General features: G+C 37.3%; 2 protein-coding genes across 3 annotated transcripts in view; one reads left to right on the plus strand and one right to left on the minus strand.

Annotated features, from left to right (window-relative positions):
- adap1 (ArfGAP with dual PH domains 1) overlaps nucleotides 1-13,497 on the plus strand; it is a 43,837-nt gene extending 30,340 nt beyond the window's left edge. Inside the window, exons 5-11 of one of the 2 annotated variants that reach the window (XM_015383639.1) lie at nucleotides 3,161-3,273; nucleotides 3,363-3,509; nucleotides 6,692-6,772; nucleotides 8,244-8,306; nucleotides 11,379-11,450; nucleotides 11,543-11,771; nucleotides 12,183-13,497. In XM_015383639.1, the coding sequence (XP_015239125.1) occupies nucleotides 3,161-3,273; nucleotides 3,363-3,509; nucleotides 6,692-6,772; nucleotides 8,244-8,306; nucleotides 11,379-11,450; nucleotides 11,543-11,771; nucleotides 12,183-12,211 (734 nt within the window). In that variant the 3' untranslated portion in view covers nucleotides 12,212-13,497. Of the gene's footprint in view, nucleotides 1-3,160; nucleotides 3,274-3,362; nucleotides 3,510-6,688; nucleotides 6,773-8,243; nucleotides 8,307-11,378; nucleotides 11,451-11,542; nucleotides 11,772-12,182 lie in introns of both variants that reach the window. The other variant, XM_015383638.1, reaches the window with a different exon arrangement.
- Nucleotides 13,498-19,774: 6,277 nt separating this feature from the next.
- Nucleotides 19,775-23,056, minus strand: part of LOC107090322 (transcription factor Sox-8-like) — a 4,158-nt gene continuing 876 nt past the window's right edge. Inside the window, exons 2-3 of the mRNA XM_015383637.1 lie at nucleotides 21,203-21,450; nucleotides 19,775-21,117 (exon numbers count right to left, since the gene is read on the minus strand). Of these exons, the coding sequence (XP_015239123.1) occupies nucleotides 20,384-21,117; nucleotides 21,203-21,450 (982 nt within the window). The 3' untranslated portion in view covers nucleotides 19,775-20,383. The remainder of the gene's footprint in view (nucleotides 21,118-21,202; nucleotides 21,451-23,056) is intronic.

Genomic DNA, 23,056 nt, shown 5'->3' on the forward strand with positions numbered 1-23,056 from the left:
TATATATATATATATATATATATATGCATATGTAAAACTAAATCCAAGTAAAGTGATAAATCCAAGTATACTTGGTTTTCACTAAATTTGAGATGAATAAGAAGAATATAAACAAAAATTATGCAGAGATCAATGTAAAACTGATTTTGTTTCCAATTAAAAACTGTATGAAAACAATTGGAAAAAAAAAGATACGGTAATGGTTCTGATGTAACTGCTACAACGCTATGTGGTAAGATTATTAAAACAGCATGGTGCGGGCTGTTTTGTTCTTATGTTTTTGGATATTTTTGTAATACTAAGTTCACTGGGTGTACTTTTTAATTTCATAAATATAGCATAGTGTCTTAAACAGTCTTTGGTTAGCTGTAATTGTATGTGTCAGGTTTGTTTTTGTACATATACATTTATTTGTTCTGGTAGTAGGATCTGTCTTGTTGCTAGTTTGTCTGTTTTTGACCAGTTTTTTCATGTAAATTTCGAGCCTACCTTTTTGCTCTGTATGTTTTGAATGGGATATATTTTGTTTGAATATGGAAAATCAATAAAATCACTTTGATTATTATAAATTCATTTGCTAAAGCACACCAATACCTGCAATCCTCACTCTGACTCTGAATGTTGTCACATACACATTCTCTGTCTAGAAAGCTTGGCTGGCTGGTTGCTGTGTCAGGCTTTCTCTTGTTCACCCTCCAATAAGCAAAACCTTGAAAACTCCTTGCACCAACATCTCCGAAAATTAAATTACCCTTAAACATTCATTGACGTATTCAAACTCTTGTTGTTTTTTCATCCTCCTTCTGCTAAGTGGTTTTGTGGATATGTTTGCCATTAGAAACCTTTTGAAGCAATGACATTCTGATTGTCGCTGCCGGAGAGTGGAGCTGCTATTAAAACATTGAGTGCATTTGTCTGCCTGGCTGTATTTAATGTGTTTGGCCTGTGAGTACCTTACATGTATTGCCTTGTGATCAAGAGTCTCTCCTAGTATGCATTTCACATTCTAGTGTAGTGATGATCCACTCTGATTGGTTTTTAGTGAGCTCGCCATTTTATTGAGACAGTGTAGAATAACACACATCCACACATACCAAAAAAACAAGTAGGATTAAATGAAATATTTTTTCTTTGTAAATTTCTGCATCCTTCTCTCCATTTTAGCATCACTGGTGTTTTTGTTTGGGAAATTTACCATATACAGTAACCTGACAGCCAACAGTGACGGTATGCCAAGGAAAAGGTGGAAGGAAAGTGGTGTGGAAAGAGTTAATGATGGGGATGGGCTATTGATTTATGAGGTAATGCCTGTTCAGGTCAAGTCAGGAAATCACAAAGGAGAGATAAAGGACCAGAGAGAAAGAGAGTGAAAGTAGATTAGCAGTAAGGATGAACAAGGAAGCACAGAATAACTCTGTATGTGTGGTTACTCATTTATGTTAACTATTTAAAACCTTATCTGGTGTATTTACTGATCTTAAAGATGGACAGGCATTAAGGAGACCAAAGTCTGGTCCTGGTGTGGTGGACCCTCATTTTTTATTTTAGAGGCTTTGTTGAAAGGAATGGTTTGATTAACATTTTAAAAGGTTAGGCTAAAAAAATGCTAGTAGTGGTTTGGTTAAAATTCATTTTGGCATAAATGTAGGAGCTGAAATGAATGTTAAGGGGAATAGAATTTCAATAATAAATAATAAACAAAATATAAATAAAAAAGCTTTTTTTAACATGTTGGAATATATTTGACATAACTTTATTTTTTTTATATGTTGATATCCTTCAAAGAGATAATCAAAATTATTTTAAATTTAGATTATTATTTTTTTTAAATAATGGCTGTTGTAGTTTACTCATTAGTATCAAATTTGCATGGCACCAGCAGGCACCTGCTGTTTTCATGGCCGATGAGAGACTATTGCAGCCACATGCAAAAAAAATGAATTATTTTTAATCCCTTGGTTGTTAAAGGGTGTATTTTCATTAGCAGGTTATTATTTGTTTCCTGATTCCAGTGCAAACATGGACGCCTTAGTCGCTGTACTTTGAGTCTGTAACCCAAACTAACTAGCCCCAATCATCACTATCCCTTCCTTATTTTAGGTCATTTGAACATATTTGCATCCAGGAGGCAATTTTAAAACCATCAAGAGACCAAAACAAAACCTCCATCCATCTTCTGACATGCTTTATCCCAAGTGGCGAGAGGCGGCGTACACCGTGGACAGGTCACCAGTCCATCGCAGGGCAACACAGAGACAAATAGGACAAACAACCATTCACACACTCCTACCAAAGGAGAATTTGGAGAAGTCAATTAACCTAACAGTCAGGTTTTTGGAACGTGGGAGGGAGCTGGAGTACCTGGAGGGAACCAATGCATGCTCAAGGAGAACATGCAAACTCCATGCAGAAAGATCCTGGGCTGGGAATCAAATCTTTAACTTTATTGCTGCAAGGCAGCAGTGCTACCCACTGCACTACTGAGCAGCCCAAAATAAAACCTTTTCGAAACAATCAGTTAAAACTATCAGTTACCAATCTTTAAGATAAACAGGACCTCCAGCAAATGCTTTTAACCTGTTCTGTTTTTTAGAAATAGGTCTGCTGTCAGTAATATGTTTCACAGCCATCACTGTTTAGAATTACACACCGACTTCTAATCACTTATGTCTTTTTGGGAAGAAACAAAACTTCCAGCAGTACCTTTTTCATATTAAACAGAAGGTTGAATTATAAAGTAATCACCTTAGAGATCAACCTTAGACAGCTTTATTCTCTTAAAGCCCTGAAGTAGGTTTGGATTAAACTCAGCACTGCAGCCTGGCAGTAATAGAAGAAAAGGATGGTGTGTGGGCTAAACATGAAATAGGCTGAAGAGGGGGACTTTAAGCTCTGTAGATAAAACAGCACATCAAATGCAAAAGGAAGGAATATCTGTGCTGAGTCATTCTCCGGGTTCATTCTCCTATTTCTCACATAAATTCTCTTCTTTTCCCTATCTTCAAATATGGTTTTTATTTTTATTTTTTTCAACAAATCACCTCCAACACCAGTTAAAGACTCACTATTACAACAGCAAAATAAACCTCTGTTCAATATCTTTTAAAGAGGGTTTATTTCCATCTCCCTTCAAACAGCTTTTTTTCCCCTTTCTACTCAGGGTACCGAGAAGGGTTTCTATGGAAACGAGGGAGAGACAACGGCCAGTTTCTCAGTAGAAAGTTTGTCCTGTCGGAGAGGGAGGGAGCACTCAAGTACTTCAACAAGCAGGATGTAAGAAGCAGGAAACTCTGGCGTGGTAAAAAAAAAAAAAAATGTAGTGCTTGTATGAAACCTTTATTTTGAAATGCTCTTCCTTTAAGGCCAGAGATCCCAAGGCAGTGATGAAAATTGAAACACTCAACGCAACCTTTCAGCCAGCCAAGATAGGGAATCCCTGTGGCCTGCAGATCACCTACCTGAAAGACAACAGCACAAGGAACATCTTTGTCTACCACAGCGACGCCAAGGTAGAGTGTCATCTCCATATATGGTGAAATTGCCCATGTGCTCTACAATGAAACCCACTTTGGGTCAACTCCAAAAATAACTTTAAAGAGCAAAATAAGGTGAAAGTATTTTTGATCGGTTTCACTAAAAATACTTAGTCATCAGCATAACATCTATTTTTGTGTCATTTTTTACCATCTTCTTATCATAGAAATGTTTTTTTCATGGCAAAGTATTTTTAGGTGATGCGTTCTCTGAAGTTCCAAATTATTCTATTTGCATAGATTTTATCTAGAGTGAAAATATTTTGAATTTTAAGCCACTCATGCAGAACTACTGCAGCTGCTCTGACTTTACTTAATATGACCTCGTTGGCTAAACCCAGAGAGACGGTCACTCATTGTGATCTTCATTTTGGTCTCAGTTTATTTGTCTCTCTCTTAATTTTGAGCAATAAACACAAGTTCTCAATTGAGTTAATGTTGACATAGTTTCCTAACCACTCATCTGAAATATAAAGGAAATTGCCAGACTTGCATTTCCTTCTCAACTGTACAGTTCGATTGAAAATGAGGGTAGAGGCAGCGCTACAGTTAAAAGCATTGTACAGTAAGGCCAATTGGTTGAATGGCAGCTATGAAGGAGGATTTTCCCTCTGAATTCTTGGTTACTAGATAAAGACTTTGCTCCAGTTTCCTTATATCTTTGTGCTTTTTGCAAAAAGCTATTGAGGACGGTCTTTTTAGTTAAAGGAATAGTACACCCAAAACATTATTAGCCTTCATTTTCTACTCACCCCCATGCTGAACAAAACTCTGGAGTACTTTTTTGATATCTCAAATGCATCTGGAGATCTGGGAGGCTTCTTGCTGTCTGCTGACATTCAAATAATGGAGGTCTATGGCGCCCGAGGCAGAAAGGTCCATAAAAGTCCACAAAAAATGTGTCAATATTCCTCCATACTGCTCGTCCAATGTATTCCAAGTGTCCTGAGTGGGTAGCATCCATAATTTACTCGAAACAAAGTAATTTGGAATGTTTTTACAGCATAAACAGTAGTGTATAGGATTTCCTAATCAAAACTTCTTCCGAATCTCATTAAAATGTTTTTTTTACTGGAATATCATGTGATAAGTGCTCGATCAAGGTGATGCTATTCTTATAATTGAAGATCTTAAAAGGTCACCATTCATTTATGTTCAGCCCCCCTGTGTAGCCTTAAATTAAACCAGTACACCTGAACAGCAGAGTTTAACCATGTTTCAGTAATCCCATTATAAATGGTTACAGATCTCCAATTTTAGTATGGAAGTAAATCTGTGTCGCTGGGATTTGAATTAAAAATGCCACTGAAATTTAAATGTTGTATGTTTGTACTTACTGTTTCAGTGTTAAAATATATTCAGAACACATTTTTGACCTTAAAAAAAATTCATTGTTGTTATTTCTACACAGTTGAAATTTCATTTATTTTCTCTTCAAGCTAAAAATTCACATTACTATTTCAAAAGGAATACATTTTCAATACTTATTTTTCAGTTATAATTTTCAGTGTTAAAAAAATCTGCATGTAAAAAAAATCAACCTTTCAAAATTCAAATTTTATTTTCAGCCTCCTGAGATTTAACTGGCTCTATTTCACTGTCTTAAATTCGGCGTCTAAATTCAGTGTAAAAAGGGAAGGGTTACTTCAGGTCACAGACATTAGCAATGGATTGTGGCGTCCAGCACCCAGCCAATCCCGTTACGTTTTCTTGAATGATGGAGCCGTTAATGCAAGCTACACTGAAACAGTAGGTACAAACATACAACATTTAAATTTCAATGGCATTTTTAATTCAAATCCCAGCGACACAGATTTACTTCCATATTTTAGCAGCTATTCTAATCTAATTTAATGTTCATCTACCAACTTTGCTTCATAAGGGAAAAAATAGTTCTGTTTTCCATTTTTGTTGATTTAAACAGATCAACTCCAACAACCCTTCCATTTTCTGCTTTAGTAAAGCCACCCCACAGCCTGATGCCACCACCACCATGTTTTACCCTTAAAGATGACGATCAGTATTGGCTTCCCCTTCACACACGAACACATTTACTTTGTATGTAAATCAAAAAGTTAAACATAACTCTCCGCTTACTAGAGCACCTTTTTCCGCACGGTTTGCTTTTTCTGAAACATAGTTTGTAGCAGATCTTACTGCTTGGTTTTCTTCACAGCCCTTTGTAATAAAGCCATTTTTTTTTTGTCAACAGAGCGCGTTGAATCTCTGCAGCTCCTCCATCGTTGTCATAGACATATTCCTTTTGTTTCCTTGTTGCTCTGTAAGATTTTCAAAGCCTAAAGTAAGACTTAGGGAACATTTTAAAAAGAGAGAGCGCAACCCTGTTCTTGTTGCTGAAAAACACATTTCAGAAATTATATGACTTCCTTGAAATACAGCAAAACTCTGTGAACTTTAATATTTCTGATCTAACCTGGCAAACCAAAACATTTTCTACAGAAATCAAAGTATTCCTTTCATCAAATATTACATTTTTAGTTCATTTTTTAACTTATATAACTACAAATAGATTCACAATGAAATTAGTTTTTCTCACAATTGCAATAAAAAAAATCTAATGTGGTATTTTTTACTTTACATGTTGAGCTTGCTTAGCAAAGCTTTGAACACCACTGGTCTTAATGAAATTATACACTTCATATTACGCAACTCGAAAACATAATCTTCAGCAGTCGGATGTGTTTATCATGATTAATGAAATGTGAAAGGTAAATGTCAATAAAATGTGCTTGAAAAGTACTTTATTTTGACAAAAGTTGAACAGTTATTTTATCAATTAATATTTTAAGCAGAATGAATTGCTTTTCTAATAAATGCAACAGAACAGAACAAATGAAAACATGATTCAAAGCATGAAGAAAATCCCATTTCAAATGAGAGCTCTGCCCCCTCTGCTGGTTGAAGAGGAGTACTAGCAGGTTCACTGAGTTCAGTCTCTCTTACTCTGCTGATGAGCTGCTGGCTGAGGCTGGGGTCAGGCTGGGGGATGCAACTCACTGTGAGTGGAAGACACTACAGGGGAAGAAAGGAGAAATTACAACTAACCTGTATTTGTTTTGATCAGAACCAAAAAATCTCCTTATTTGGCCGATTTGTTTTGCAGACGATGCTCCTAATGTGTTTGTTTTTCACAGGAGATGGTGGACTGGTTCAACGCCATCAGAGCGGCCCGCTTCCACTACCTACAGGTTGCCTTCCCTGGAGCCAGTGATGAGGAGGTGAAAAAAGGCAGATTAATCAGACACCTTTCTGGGGGCCCAGCTTGTAGCTTCGACAGATTAGACACTGCAAATCTAGAAATAAGTAAAAAAATGTCTTAAATCAAGTGTATTTACCCTTAATTTTAGTAGGTAAATAAGATAAATTGCCAAAAGAATTAGTATTTTTTTCTCTTAAAATAAGATAATTAAATAGTATGGGCTTGTAATAAGACAATGCAGTTGCTTTTTCTTTTTTTAATGTAAATTGTCTTGTTCCATTGGTAAAGTGTCTGACTTACCTTCTCCATTCAAGACAAAATGCACCTATTTTTAGAAAGCAATATATTTATTTAGATTTCCATTTTTTGCAGTGAGGTTAGCCAGTGTTTCCAATAACACTGAGATCATATCTCCCTCAAAAGTTTGTCTCTTATTATTACCTCTGTTTTAAATCATCGTTTAAAAATGTCCAAGTTTAGTTTCTCTTCCTGATGGTTACTTCTTTTAATTCTGCTTATCTTTTATCTTAAATTTCCTTAACGTTTGAAGATCAATTTTGTGACATTAATCAAAAGGCCTCTGATTTTTTTTTCTTTTTACGTTTTTCTCAAATAACAGGTTTTATAAAAGGTATTTCTATGTGTTCATTTGAGAAGGGACACATACTGTAGGAGTCTTTGCCTGAGCCTCTGTCTCCTATCTGGTCTGGACCGGTTGCCCACAACAAACCAGCCCTCTTTGCAACTGTTGCCATCAATCAATCAAACCTCCCACACAGACATGTTTTCTCTCACCCACAACTCCTTTTTCTCAGCTTAGTATTTATTAGCTTTTTAAAATCCTGTAGTAGCGATGAATCTTTGGTTTTCTGACCAGAAGATGGCTTGTTTGTGTCATTTTGTTTGGGTTCAGAGTCGTCTTGCATGCTAGCACCCAACTTCTCAGGCAATATCTTAAATGTAAGCTGCTAACATCATGAGATTGACTCTCCCAAATCTGAATACCGAAAAGTTGAAATGTAATTTTGTTCAATTTGACTTGTTTAAAGTTTTAAGTCTATAGTTATTTAAATAATCATTATCCATCCCCTTTCCCCATATTTCAATTTCTCAGTTTTCTTCTTTTAAGTCTCATTGTTGTGTATTTCTTTATGAATATTTTTCTTTGTTCCTTGTTTATTTTCTACATTTTTCTGAGCAAGGATTGCTGGACTCTTATAGATGTGCTTTTTATTTTACATGTTACTGCTACTGATGGGGTAAAGCTTCAGCACTGCTATTTTTCCTTAAACTTAAAGATTTTGTTTTGTTTCTATTTCTAACCTGGTATCAAAATGTGTTTGGAGTTAATAAATTAAGGGGAAATAGGCTTAATAGCTTTACAATAATAAAAAAAAAGTAGTTTATATTATCTTTTAAATGTTGTATGATGATTCTTACATTTCACTCATTTAAGATTTCATCCACATCTTATTTTTTTTCCCCTGTAGCTGGTGCCCAAACTGACCCGCAACTTTATGAAAGAAGGCTTCATGGAGAAAACCGGACCAAAGGTTTGTAACGATTATCCTGAACAACAACTTTTCTAGAATCAAGCTGAACGTACATCAATCAGAAAAGTGTCCCGATAATCTGACTTCTTCTTCTCTGCTAGAAAAACAACCCGTTAAACAGATCATCAGTACAGCTTATCACTTATCATTTTCTTTCTCTCTGTCAGTGCTATTTGCAGATCATGTGCTTGCATCATCTAGTGTTACTAGAAAAAAAGAAATAAACTAGTATGCAATTTATTTACATTAAAAGTTTCCTCTGGTTTATACTTTTTGGTTTCTACTGTGACAGCAATCTATAGAAATAACCTGTAGTGTAAGATCAACAACTAATAAATTATGAATTAGATTTGACAAACATAGACATTGGCTAATCACTTTCAGTTCACTTCAAAAAAAGTTTAAAAATCAATCCACTGGATTTTGTTTCCAAGTTTGAAGATGTTTCGCTTCCCATCCAGGAATCTTTATCAATTCAAAATGTCAGAATTAGTGTTGAGTTTGGCCTTGTTTTAGTTGAGAAAACATGCTAATTGAAATGGACAAACGTGTCCACCCCTTTGGAATGAGGGTCGTTTGGGTTCTTTGTTAGCCTGCAATGCTCCATACCTCTCTATGTCTCAGAAAGAGGGGTCGTTAAAGTGAATAGTTGGTCTGGCTGAATAGACTCTGTAGGACACGCCCCCTCCTCATTTGCATAATGAGGCAGAAATGCATAGAGAAATGTAAAAAAGGCGGGCAGAAATAAATAGCGGCGAAGAAATAACTAGGGTAAAAAAACTACAAAGGAAGAATAAAACAGACAAAAATATTATAACATGCACATAAATAAATGCTTGAAAATATAAGTAATTAAAAAGAAAGTTGAAGATTATAAAGGACAAAAAAAATAAGGTAAATATTACAAAGGCAAAGAAATAAAGAAGCTAATTAAAAGAGTTATATACATTTATGTCTCACTGTATAATTTAATTTCTACTTACATTTATTTTTGATTGTATTTTTGGTGGCAATGAATTGTTTGCTTATATATTTATTGAGCATTTATTTATTTTTAAATATGGCAGAGTTGGTCCTCCATACAGGGACTTCTGTTCCGCTGTAAAGGGGAACAATTTGCATGTTTTCTAAGCCAAAACAAGGCTTTGTTTTGGGTCCATTATATAAAGCCTGGATCTCAATGCTATTTCTAACATTTTTAATTAAAAATACTTCCTGGATGTGAATTGAAATGACTTCAAACTTGGAAAAAAAGGTCCAGTGGATTGTTATTAAACTTTTTTTGGATTGACTATGACATGGATGATTGAGAATCTTCACCAGCATATGTTTCATTACAGAAAAATTCAAAATACTTTATTAATCCCAAAGGGAAATTAAACGATGTAGTAACTCAGGTGTTGATAGCTGTAGGCAGGAAGGATCTTCTGTAGTGGTCTGTGTTGCACCGGCTCTGGAGAAGCCTCTTACTGAAGACACGCTCTTGTTACAGCAATCTTCTGAACAGGTTGCTCACAGCTGTCCATACTTTCTTCCCTTTATTAAGAATTCATCTTTGTAAAGGAGCTTATTTAAGTCATTAGCTTTAATACTGTTACCCCAGCAGTGAATGGAAGAAGAGATCACACTCCACAACAGACTTATAGAAATAAACGTTAAAGTGTCAAGCGTGTTCTTGAATAATTGTAATGACATTTTATCTAAAACAGGCAGAAAATACAAATTCTGCTCTGCAGATCTAACAGGGAGATTGCTGCTCACTAAACTGAACAAATTAAACAGGGATGCACAGCATTTTTTACTCAAAATGAAACACTGTTATACCATTTCAAGCATCCTCTATTATTGGCTGAATTGTTTAAACTAGTATCAGGATAAAAGACGAGGATCTATGTTAGATTTTCCACTCTTGAAAAGAGGTTTTCTCTGGTTTGTTTCTGCGCAGTTTGGCTTCTTCTTTGGCAGTTTTTAAATCATTTAAATCTTTTAATCCATATGATGTGCCTCTTTATGTAAGGATTTAGTAACATGCATTTACAATATATAGCCACCATGTCCTTGGATAAGTAAATCCTTCATGTCTATATCATGAACATGCTCCGAATGCTGAATGGATTATTACTAGGAGGCATCAAGCTTCTGTTTCCTACTTCCTTCCTTACTGCCAGCACAATTCAGACACCCCTATTACACTGCAAAAACGAGCTAGAAATAAATACAAATTTCTTAATTAAGTGTATTCACCCTTAATTTGAGTAGGTAAATTAGATAGTTTGCCAATGGAATGAGTATTTTTACACTTAAAATAAGATAATTAGATAATATGCACTTGAAATAAGACAATTCAACTGTGTTTTCTTATTTTAAGTGTAAATTGTCTTGTTCCATTGGCAAAATGTATCTTTTTACCTACTCAGTTCAAGAAGAAATGCACTTATTTTAAGGAAAAAATGACTTATCTAGATTTAGATTTTTTGCAGTGAGTGACTGTTGGTGCAGTTCTTTTCTGGGTTAAGTGTCTGACGGGATTACTGCGTTTAGATGGACTGCTCCTGTCCGATGATTAACCAGGAGAGAATGGGTTCTTCTAATCAGGCAATGAATTGGTCATTAAACCAAATCCAAGACATTTAGGGATTTTTTTTGACTAATCAGCATCCCTCAACACAACATGGTAGAATTGTAGTAAGAAGAGGTAATATTATGGTTTTTAGATATTCTTTAACATCACATTCAGTTTTCTCCCTGTTTTAAAAATTGCAATTTTGGTTTTATCCAATTTTACAAGAAGATGGTGCTTCAGTGGTAACATTAACTTTAGTTATTCTTGAACATATTACATGGAAGACAGGTAAGCATGAAAAAAGACTAGAAGCCTTAAAATTTTCCTATTAAAGCTCCTTTAAAAATATACATATTTCATTGGCCTTTTTAACCAACGTTGTTTAACCACCATTTGTTTGATCATTACTAATTTTGCTTGCAGATGATGTCTGTTCAAAGTGCTTATAAATAAAGTTGGCCGGACTTGTTTGCTCTCATATTTTCCCCATCTGTCTTGCTCTGCTGCAGCACACAGAAGGCTTTAAGAAGAGGTGGTTTACCATGGACGACCGGCGACTCATGTATTTCAAAGACCCTCTGGTGAGTAGAGACCCGATTCCTCCCACTCTTTAACAGAGCTGACTTGTTGGACTCACACCGATTCCCGTCTGTCCGACCCTCTCTTCCCCCAGGACGCCTACGCCAGAGGGGAGGTGTTCATCGGCAGCAAGGAGAACAGCTACACCGTCCTGTCAGGTTTGCCCCCGTCCACGCAGGGCTACCACTGGAACCACGGCATCACCATCATCACACCTGACAGGAAGTTCCTCTTTGCCTGTGAGACGGAGGCCGAGCAGCGTGACTGGATCGCAGCCTTCCAGAGAGTCATTAACCGACCAATGAGGCCGCAGGAATATGCAGGTTTTTATTTGCAATATTGGAGAGATACAAAGAGAAACCGGACTGATCTGAAGCTTGAAGACTCAACTGTTTAATCGGAAGCCCTGTTTTTATAATGTTAAAAAATGGTTAAACATAGAACCATAAATCCTCCAGAAGATCAGACCTGGTTGATTGACTCTGCAAACCTTTAAAAGGAGGCCATTTTTGATGGTATTGCAGCACACTTTTAAAAATCATCAAAAATTGTCTACAAATCTGTTCTTTCCATTTTTATAACATCTGCCTTTATTCAGAATGGAAAAACCAGTCATTTCAGTTCTCATGTCAAGTTAAACAGGCAAAAAAAGCACCTACATATCCCTCATTTTGTTCAGTATGGTCTGCTGTGTATCTGTACCTCACTTAATGCCTTTTTCTCTTTCTTTCTAGTGGAGGCCCATTTTAAACACAAGCCTTGAGGCCTGCAGAGAGTCCAAATACATCTGGTCCAGCCCTGTCAGAGAGATCAAAGGAAGCCCCTGGACCGCACAACATGAGGGGAGGCATCAGGGCTGATTGGGGTTTGGAATGAGCCAAGATTAGAAAAGAAGCAGAGAAAGCAGAAACTCTGAAGGACTTTAGTCTTTGTAAAGACAATCGTTGGAATGATCTTAGAGGGAAGAGTAGAAATGATGTCTTTCAATGCTTTGTGCTCTCCGTTAATCCATCCCTCAGCCATGTGGACCTCTCATCTGCATCCAGCTCCCCTTTCATCCCTAGAATGGTTCTTTTCTCCTGTGATCCTATGTAGTTATGTAAGCTAGAGTCATGTCACTGATTGCTTAACTGAGACAAACACATTTTTAATTTATTGAATGTACATATTTCGACCACAGTGTCTTAACCGTGCGCGTGGAATGGTCATGTTTTCGTTCAGGACTCTGCGAGGTTGAAAATGGCGCTGAAACCCTGGTAAACCTGAATTCTACAAAGTGCTGTTAACAACAACAACCATGCCTACAAACTAAACTTGCACACGAACGCTCAGTGAACACCACCGCTGTTAATGATGCTGGAGCAGGCGGACCTGCGTCCGACCAGGGTGCTTTTAAAAACCTCCGCTCGACAGCCTCGCCCTTATTTATTTATACTGTCCAACATACCAAGTCATGATGGGATGTTCATTTTTGCTGCTTTCATGGATTGTAATGTGAAAGGGTGGATATTTGTGAAGCACTTCTACAACTGTTCATTCTATTCTTTGGATTTTGTTTTAAAGGCACGCTGTTATGTTGACCCTCGCATCGTTGTGGGAAATAAATTCTTAAGATCCTAACGTGAAAACGGTGGAACCAGAGATCAGATGGCAGCATGTGTGTGTTCTGAGTGTTTAATTGGTGGTTTGGACTACATGCGTGTTTCTACACACTGTCACTCTTCTATTAATACTGAATTCTAATTTGTACTTCTTAGTGTTTAACCAATATTCAGTTTTATTGTTGCATTAACTCATAAGTATGACAAAGACTCACAATATCACCTTAACAACGTTATTTTCAAAAAGATTCACTTTATTTAATAATCCTCATAAAATTAGGCAATGTGTAATTTGTCCAGCAGGTGGAGCCATTCACCTGCTTATTTCTTTTCTCTTCCCATTTAGATTTGTTTTTTCCTTTAACCATAACTTGTGTAAAGGAAAATTGTAGAATTATGATTTTACTGGTTGGAGACAATTAAAAGAAATAGGAGTGAAATTCAGAGGAATTCCTTGCCTAGCTCTTTTTTTGTTTCTATTAAAAGGCTCCTCTCATAAGGATTGCACTCCTATAACAGTAACACACAATTATATTTTATTTCTATTTAAAGAAAAAATCTGAATTTCAAGGTTCCAAGTTGGAAAGATTTATGAAAGTTGGACAGTCTCAGTCCAGAAACATGTAAAACATGTTTTCTTTAAGAGCTCCCATCCTCCACACCTGTTTAACGATCCTGTATTACCTGTTAATTACCTCGAAAACTCCAGAGACCAGCACTCAAGTTGAGGGGGAGGGCATTGACATTCTTAAGAAAATCTTAAAAAATCACCCCCCTTCTTGACATTTTATTAATGTGTAAAATTTCTAGTATATATTAACAGTAATGGCAATAATATTGCCCTTTCAACATTTATCAGGCTGTTGGCTTTTGAATAGCCTGAGCAAAATAAACAAAAAAATGTGTCCTCTGTATTTGTCCCTAACCATGTAGCGGCAGTGATAGCCAAGCCAGTCCAGGGACTGACTGCAGTTCTACTGTGAGGTGCCTTGGTCAATGTGAATGACCAGCATACCTGACATGGAACAACCATGACATGCATATTGCTGTAGGTTAATAGACTATATTAATTAGGCGATGTATGGAACAAAATAGTTGCAAAACATATAAAAATCTAATGCATTAAGGAACTTGACTGTTTTATTTAAAACTCCTTGAATAAAATTGGTGCTTTCAACAAATACTAACATAATAAGTAGCACGTTTTCAGTGTTTAATGATGTTGTCCTTCCTTACTGTGTCAAATGTTTGCATTCTTAAAGAAAATTCTTTAAAGAAAATTTTAGTTTTAATCATCTTGGCCACATGCCATAAATAACAAAAATAACCTAAGGGAATAAAACAGTATTTCAATTATTACATTTATAAAGGGCAGCTATTACATGACTCATAACATGGAATTAAACATTTAGTGGTTGAATTTCATTCCCATAATCATAGCTTGATTACCAAGAAATAAGTAAAATAGAACGTGTCTAACATCATGAGGTTGAATAGCTAATGCCAAAAAGCTGCACATTGTCCATGTCAAGGTCTGGTTGAGGTTTGACGACCCAAATGCAGAGGCAGGGTAGAGAGGTGAGTTTTCTGTTGATTTAATGAGAGGCAAAAATCCCAACATGAAAAAAAGTAAAACAAACCAGAACCATGGAGACTTCAGGGGAAAACAATCACGCGTAGTTTGACAAATTAAGACGAGGATCCAGCACTGAGGAACTGCACAAGGAGAGTTTTTTATAGCTAACTGAAGAAAGAGAGGACTAACGAGCAGATTGGGAGCAGGTGTGAAGAGAGCTGTCTAAGAAGCTACGGGAAAAAGGAGACCAACACACGAGGGCAATAAAATAAAAACCTGAGAACTGAAATCTAACAAAAAACACAACAAAAAAAGAGTTAAACCAATAAAACTAGAAAACATGGAGCAAAGTTAAACTGAATACTCAAAAGAAAACATAACAGAACCAAGACTGTGACAGTCCAGAGCTACAGGAATTTAACAGAGCAAGCTCCTAAACTTACCAGTTTTTCTCTAATGTCATTTCTATGACCCATTCAAAAGAAGCCAGTATAGCATTTAAAGCCCCGCAGGCTTCACCTGGCCCTCTTATGGTCTGTGTTCATGATGGATAAGAAGAAGACTGGTTAAAGACTGGATCTATGGAAGAAACCAACAAGCATCTTGGTATGTCAAGAAAAACAAAGATGTTTTCAGAAATTGTAAACAAGCCTGGTTCAGGTAAAGTATCACATTTTTCTAACTAAAGTATAGTTAAAAACAGTGAAAATAGCATTTTGTGTCGGATACCGAGTATCTACCAAAATCTTTATTTCCGAATGATGCTTCCTTACACTGTTCATTAAAAACAGGGATGCTTACTTTCCCTCCATTCCCAAATAATAAGCAATGACTTGAAGCAAGTGACAGATATTTTTTTTCTGCATGCCTTGCCCACCCCCTGACAAAGCCTGATACCCTGGGCTATAATAAACTATTGTCGTCAATCAAGGTTGTTTGGTTGAAACCATTGACCAAGATTTTTAAGTCACAGCCAGAAAACGTTGCCTTATGATGATTTATTTCTTATGCTCCACAAATCTGGAAAAAACTCACAGAAAACAAATTTTTAATTGCTGAAATCCTAAGTTTCTTAAATCAAAAATGTTTATAATGGCCTTTAATGTTCCAATTCAAACAGTAGCCTATTATTTTATGTAATCCACCTTTGTTTAAATGTATTTATTTACATCATTTCTTCCCTTTTAGCTTATGTATCATTTTAAAGTGAATCATTTTTTATTAACTTTTTATAATCATTTTATTACTTAAACTAAAACTATCATTATTACACATATTTAACTATTATTTTCATGAATAATTTTATTACCTTTGATTCTCAAAAGATTCAGCAAAAGAAAAAAATGACATACATATTTTTCTGTTTTCCTGACATGTTTGCTTTTGTACAGCAATCTGAATTTTCCTGTTTCTGAAATGTGGTAAATATATTGACTTACCTTGCCTTGAGCATCTATGAATAGAAATAAAGTTAATTAAAAGGCGGCTGATGGTTGATCTTCCTCTGTGACACAACGTTCCACGGTATTCCAGACATAACATACACATGAATATGTCACTTTTCCTTCTGTCCGGCTGTGTTGCTGCTGTTGCTGTTGGCTGCTGGGTTTTCATGGTAAATTGCTGCGACAGTGAGGCAGCTGTAGGCGCCTGGCTGGACCAACAAAGAAAACGTTAAAACTTGGGTGGGACCTTTGACTAAGCAGACCGTCTGTGTTCATCCTGAAGGTAATACATAGTGAGTAACTGGAAAAAGCAGCAAACATATTACCAGGCAGATTTACCTCATTTAAAAAAAATATCAAGCCTGGTTTAAGACAAATGTAAAAAAAAAAAAAAAAAATGACAAAAGCATAGCTAAATCTGAAAAATATTTTAACATCTTTACCTTTTTTTTCAGGTAAACCTGTTTCTGTATCGACACAAAATAAATTTTAAATAGATTCTTCACACTGCAGTCTAATGTTTCACTGCACCATACAAAATACATTATGCATAGTCTTGCGCCTCACTGAGGACAATATCTAAATAAAGGCTTTTGGGTACATAGATGTTATCTAAGAGTGGTTGTTTCTTGTAAGATAAATACAAATTCTACACAAAAGTGTAAAAAATAAACAATTTCTTCATCTGTTTGTGTAAACTAAAACATTACAAGCAAAATATCCTGGATGAAAAGAGAAGATTGGACATTAAATAGATTAAGTAATCATAGATCTAGGGTCATATGGTCTCTTGTGGATGTTAGGAATCTAGTGTGAGTTGTGTTTTTGTCTTTTCCTCCTCCACCACCAGGTGGCGTCCTGTTCTCGTTGGTCCTCCCACACACCTGCGGCTGGTTGGCTCATTACTGAGGACTTCTTAAAGGAATAGTACACCCAAAACATGATTAGCCTTCATTTTCTACTCACCCCCATGCTGAACAACACTCTGGAGTACTTTTTTGATATCTCAAATGCATCTGGAGATCTGGGAGGCTTCTTGCTGTCTGCTGACATCCAAATAATGGAGGTCTATGGCGCCCGAGGTAGAAAGGTCCATAAAAGTCCACAAAAAACGTGTCAATATTCCTCCATACTGCTCGTCCAATGTATTCCAAGTGTCCTGAGTGGGTAGCGTCCATAATTTACTGGAAACGAAGTAATTTAGAATGTTTTTAGAGCATAAACAGTAGTGTATAGGATTTCCTAAAAGCGCGTTCACGAGTCTACGGAAACCGCGGCAGACCAAACCAGATGAAAGTGCGCATTCAGCTCGGCAAAGAACTCATGCTCTTCCTCAACACTGAAGTCCTCAGACATTTTTCTTTCGTTGTTTCTTTCTTTGCACAGCTAAACAGCACATTTCTTCTTCTACACTTGCATTATCGGCAGAGCAGATGCTGAATGCGCACTTTCATCTGGTTTGGTCTGCCGCGGTTTCCGTAGACTCGTGAAATCGCATGCGCGCGATTTTAGGAAATCCTATACACTACTGTTTATGCTCTAAAAACATTCTAAATGACTTCCTTTCGAGCAAATTATGGGCGCTACCCACTCAGGACTCTTGGAATACATTGGACGAGCAGTATGGAGGAATATTGACACGTTTTTTTGTGGACTTTTATGGACCTTTCTAACTCGGGCGCCATGGACCTCCATTATTTGAATGTCAGCAGACAGCAAGAAGCCTCCCAAATCTCCAGATGCATTTGAGATATCAAAAAAGTACTCCAGAGTGTTGTTCAGCATGGGGGTGAGTAGAAAATGAAGGCTAATCATGTTTTGGGTGTACTATTCCTTTAAGCGGTGGACTGCCACTACTTCGACGCCAGAGTGTTTACCAGTTTTGGGTACAAGCTGAGTTTAGCTTAGTTTAACTGAGTCTTTGTTTCTCTGAGTCTAACGTGATTTTTGTCTTTCGACTTTCGACTGGAAGTCATCCTGCATACTGGATGTTTGGCCTTCTCCCCCTGGAAGGATTGTTTGAGCTTCACACTGAGCAGGGGATTAATCTCCACACGTCCCATTCAAGTTCTCCGAGAAATCTAAGTGGCAGTCCGCACCATTGCTCCTCAGGAACCAACCAAACCAAAACCTGTCCGCCCTTCAACGGGCCCCTCTATCTCTGGAAAAACCCACACCGACTGGATTCTGGGAAGAAACCTTTCTCAGCAATCGTGAGTCCCATTTATCTCTGTTTTTTGCAAGACGTCGTTCAAAGTTCCCATGGACCCTAAACTAACCTCTGTGAACTTCTCCTCTCACTTCCAGTTCCAGTTCACCAGCTCTCTGAGTACCCCTGAATCCAACCCATTTGAACTCCTCAATAAACCTGTTAAACTTTTACTCTGGTTTCTCTGAGTGGTTTTCTGCATGTCGGTCAGATCTCTTAGAACATCATGACAGTGGAACCGTTGCCAATTAGCTTATGGATTTATATCGGTAAAATCTGACATTTTCTGCTGTGATATTTAGGGTCCCTCTGCTTAGAATACCTTCCAGTCAAAAGACACAATGCAAAAAAAATTTTAAACTTTCCTTTTTGATAAAGTTTATAGTTAGTTCAGGATAACTTGAGCCACTCTGTCTATAGTTATGCTGCTATAGGCTTAGACTGCTTGAGGACATAGGGACCCCTTTTTCATCATTCTGCTTCATTCTATCTCTATTCTCCCACTCTGCAGAATTTGTTAGTTCAATCTTTTACACTACTGTATGCTCTCTCTGCTTCTTCTCATAGTATCTTTATCTGGCATGTTCCTGTTTGACTGTCACACTATTCTGGAGAGAAATATCAGCTGTGCTGCTCCCATCAACACCTTTGTTTATAGATGTTTGAGCTCTGCCTATATTTTAGTGTACCGGTAGTCCTAATTCCCTGACTGTGACTGGCTGGATGTGCTCTCTCGCTGGCTTTGAGCTTGACTGCCTGGCTGTAAATTTCTTGGACAGGGCCACCTGTGGAGCTGGTTGACAAGTTCCTTTGTATCTCTGCTTCTGTCTCCTTGAACCCCAGTCGGCCTCGGCAGATGGACTCTCACACTGAGACTCATTCTGCTGGAGGTTTCTTCCTGTTAAGGGAGTTTTTCCTCTCCACTCTACCAAACTATAAGCATGTTTGGTGTGAGGGATTGCCTTCAAGTTAATGAGTCAATATAATCAACTGGTTTTCCTTAGATAGAAAACTTTGAATCAATTTGACTGTATGATCTGGTTGAACTGTAAAGTGCCTCGAAAAGACGTGTTGTGAATTGGCGATATATAAATAAACTGAATTGAACTTGAATTCATACAGAAGTTAAATTAGTATCAAATATGGGAGATGTGGAAAGTGCTAAGACTTGTGACATCACGATTCACGAAGCCCAGCTGTTGATGACTTTGGTGCACAAGTGGGGAAAATGCTTAACTCCAGCAGTCTATGGGCTAGAACATACAACCATGCACACACCCACTCACACCTGAGGACAATTTAGAGATGCCAATGAACCTAACAGTCATGTTTTTGGAGGAAGCTGGAGTACCCAGAGAGAATCCATACATGCACAGGGAGAACATGCAAACTCCATGGAGAAAGACCCTTGGCCGCGAATTGAACCCAGAACCTTCTTGTTGAAATAATTAGCCATAAAAATCTTGTTTTTTACATTTAATTTAATTCAGTTGTACATTGCAAACTACTGAAAATATGCTTTGTGGTTTTAAACCCCGTTTGAAACAGCTGTGGTAAATATTACGGAATGTCAAATAACAAAAAAAATATTAAGCATCAACACAATTTTAAAATACCATATACGTTTCTGAAGTTAACAAAATAAAGTGTATCCATGTTATACCATAAAATTGAGTCTATCTCAATAGCCTGTATTCTCAAAAGTCAATATTAGACTCAAGAAAATTCCACCAGCAAGTAGAGGAAGAGGGAAGGCATCAAGCATATGGAGATCTGCTACTTAAATTTATTACCGTTGCATATGTTGAAAACAGAGTTTACACAAATCATTTGCTCTTCACCATAAATCAAAATATCAATAACAGATGAAAAATGTGTCATTCGGTCAGTATTTAAAGCTACTTTTCTTTAAGGGTGAAGTACAGAAGAGATTGCCAAATTCTATATAGATCTACCACATTCTTAAGTCTTTCCAATAGTAACATTTTCTTTTGCATGACAACAAGCAGTTAAGTCAGCCATGTTTTCAGAAGACAAGGTGATATTTCTTTTGGTAACAGGCAGAGTGCAGAGTTTGAGTCAGTCACCACGACTTCATGGTCCTTCAAGGCCTGGAAAGCGTTGCGTAGACAGGCTGATCCCACACAGAGGAAGGACTGTGTGGAGGAGGCGCCAATCCCAGGCTGTTGATGAGCGGAGTTGCATATGACCTGTGGGAGGAGTGAAAGAACGGATACTGGTACAGGCTGGCAGGGTAACCTGAAAACGCGCTGTAGAGGCTGGCATTCTGAAGGTCAGTGTAGTCTGGTGGATTAGGAGACGTTGGCGAGGAGGAGAAGGTGGTGGAAGGGCAGACGTTTGAGCTAAGAGAGGTGTACTCTGGTGGGTGTGAGGGTGGAGGAGTACAAGAGGAGGGTGAGGAGCTACACTGGCCCGGGCTCATCTGCTCCATTTTGATCTGAGGTTGTTTGTTGCTGTCCTCCTCTGTTAGAATCTCATCAGATGTTTTGAGTGAGCAGCTGACTATGCTGTCGGAGTGATTTGGGGTGCTTTGGGGGAGGTATGACCCCGACGGGCAGCTAGTTTCCATCTGGGCTAGAGGAGTTGTTGCATGGCTGTTCGGACGCAGGTACTGATCTAGCTCATGCACATCGAAGCCATCTATGGTACCAATGACGTCGGTGCTGAGCTCTGAAATGTCTACATTGCTGAAGTCGATGTTTCGGTTGGAATGAATAGCAGGGCCGCTTTCAACAGGCTTTTGGGCCTCATACTTGTTCACTATGTGCTGCTCAGTTTTAGGGGTAGTAGGAGGAGTTGGAGGACCATGAGGGTGACCTAGGCAAAAGAAAAAACAGCATTTAGGCTTTTTTTCTACATTACATTCAAGACTGTATTTGTAAAGATTTTGTGATCTCATCACCTGGCTTGTCCGTGTTGTAATGCTTTGAGGCATCTCCTATGCCCTCCAGCCTGGACAGTCCAGGTTCTGCCTTGTAAAAGCCCTGCTGCTGCTGTTGGACCGATGCGGGTCTTGGGTCCGCTTGCCCAGGTTTAGTGCTTTTGCGTCTCCGAGGCTGGTATTTGTAGTCTGGATAGTCTCTCTTGTGTTGCAGTCTTAGCCTTTCTGCCTCCTCAATGAATGGCCGCCTTTCTGATTCAGAGAGAAGCCTGACAAAAGCAGGAAGCAATGAGTACAAAGGATATTAAACTTAATGCATAAATAAATTGATTAACTGACATTCAATACTAAAAAAACAACAATAACTGACATTTTACAGTTCAAATGGTCTTCAATCCTTTAGTGCTACAAAATGATCTGTGTGGAGCAATGTGTGCAACCCAAATGTTTTGTTCTACAGTAGCAGCCATTCAAAATGGCCCTTCCAAGTCAAATGCCAGCTGAACGGCAGCCCACATCCCTTCAACTCCCAACTAAATCTCCAGCCACTGAAGTGAACCCTCTTGCATATTTTTTTACTCTGACTCCACCCTTTCATGGAATTACAGGGTCTGACCAGGAGGTGATGCTACTCTTTAAAGCTTAATGTCCAAAGCAGGACAGAAAGAATATTTTAGAGCAAATATTGATGTTTAAGAAGGAACTGTAGGGGACCTGCCAAGGGCCCATCAAGGAAAGTGGGAAAATTTTGAATGGCTACAACAGTAAATAGTGACCCAGTGTGTTGTGTTGAGAAATAGTGCAACTGGAAATTTATGATGTAGAACATCATCAACCTCAGTGAGTTTTTTCAGTTACTTTTTATTTCACACAAGACTACGAGTTTGTTCCATCAAAGCAAAAATCTGATTTATAACTATTAAAAAGTTAGCACAAGATAAAGCTAGCTATGTGCAACAGTCATCCTTTCACTAATAAACTAATGATAATGTCAAAAAAGGTTTGGAAATGTGTAATATGACATCATTTTCTGATTTAAAACTTCAATCATAACTAATTTGTTAAAGTGTTTTTATCTATTTTAATATCTTACCTGAACTACATAATTCATCCAACCTTTTTATTTAAATATAAATTCACATTAAAGCTAACAGCAATCCTTCCAGCGACAAAGCAACGACAATGCAGACCTTTGTTTGCCTTAATGGTAATCTCAGATTTGTCTTGTTGGTCTTTTTGAATCTGATGGTATAAATTATAAGTATGCAATTGTTTATACAATAGATAAACTAAATATAGACCACACCAGGCCAGGGTAATTAGCTAAGACCATTTTTTTTATTTCTGCTGATTCAGTTTTATATTTATTTCACACAAGAAGATCATTGTTGGTGCACCAGCTGTTACCTACCTGTGTAAAAAAGAATAATCAAAATACAGCTTAATGCAAATGTTACACTAATTAAATGTTTATTGAATTACAATTTTTCAGAAACTTTTTTTAGATCCAAAATGTTTTCTTTCTGCCTAGATTTATGCTAAATGAAAGCACCAGTAAGGTCATCTACTAAAGGTAAGATCTAAGTTGTTATAATTCAAAAAGATCATCACTTCCAAATCTCCTGACCTACCCCTTTAACTAAATCACACTCACTGTTACCCATTTTTGTGGTAGAAGTCTTAAACAACTTATTCTGGGTCAGAATCATCATTTAACACAAGAATGTTAAAACTTAAAGGCCCTTTTCTGCTATTCCCTTTGATAATATAAGATAATATATATATATATATATATATATATATATATAGTCTAAGAAGATAAAACAGAAAAACAGCCAGGAGTTAATGGCCATGACACAATGATGAGCGAACTGG

Source organism: Cyprinodon variegatus, unplaced genomic scaffold, assembly GCF_000732505.1.
Source record: "Cyprinodon variegatus isolate N-32 unplaced genomic scaffold, C_variegatus-1.0 Scaffold290, whole genome shotgun sequence".
NCBI lineage: Eukaryota > Metazoa > Chordata > Actinopteri > Cyprinodontiformes > Cyprinodontidae > Cyprinodon > Cyprinodon variegatus.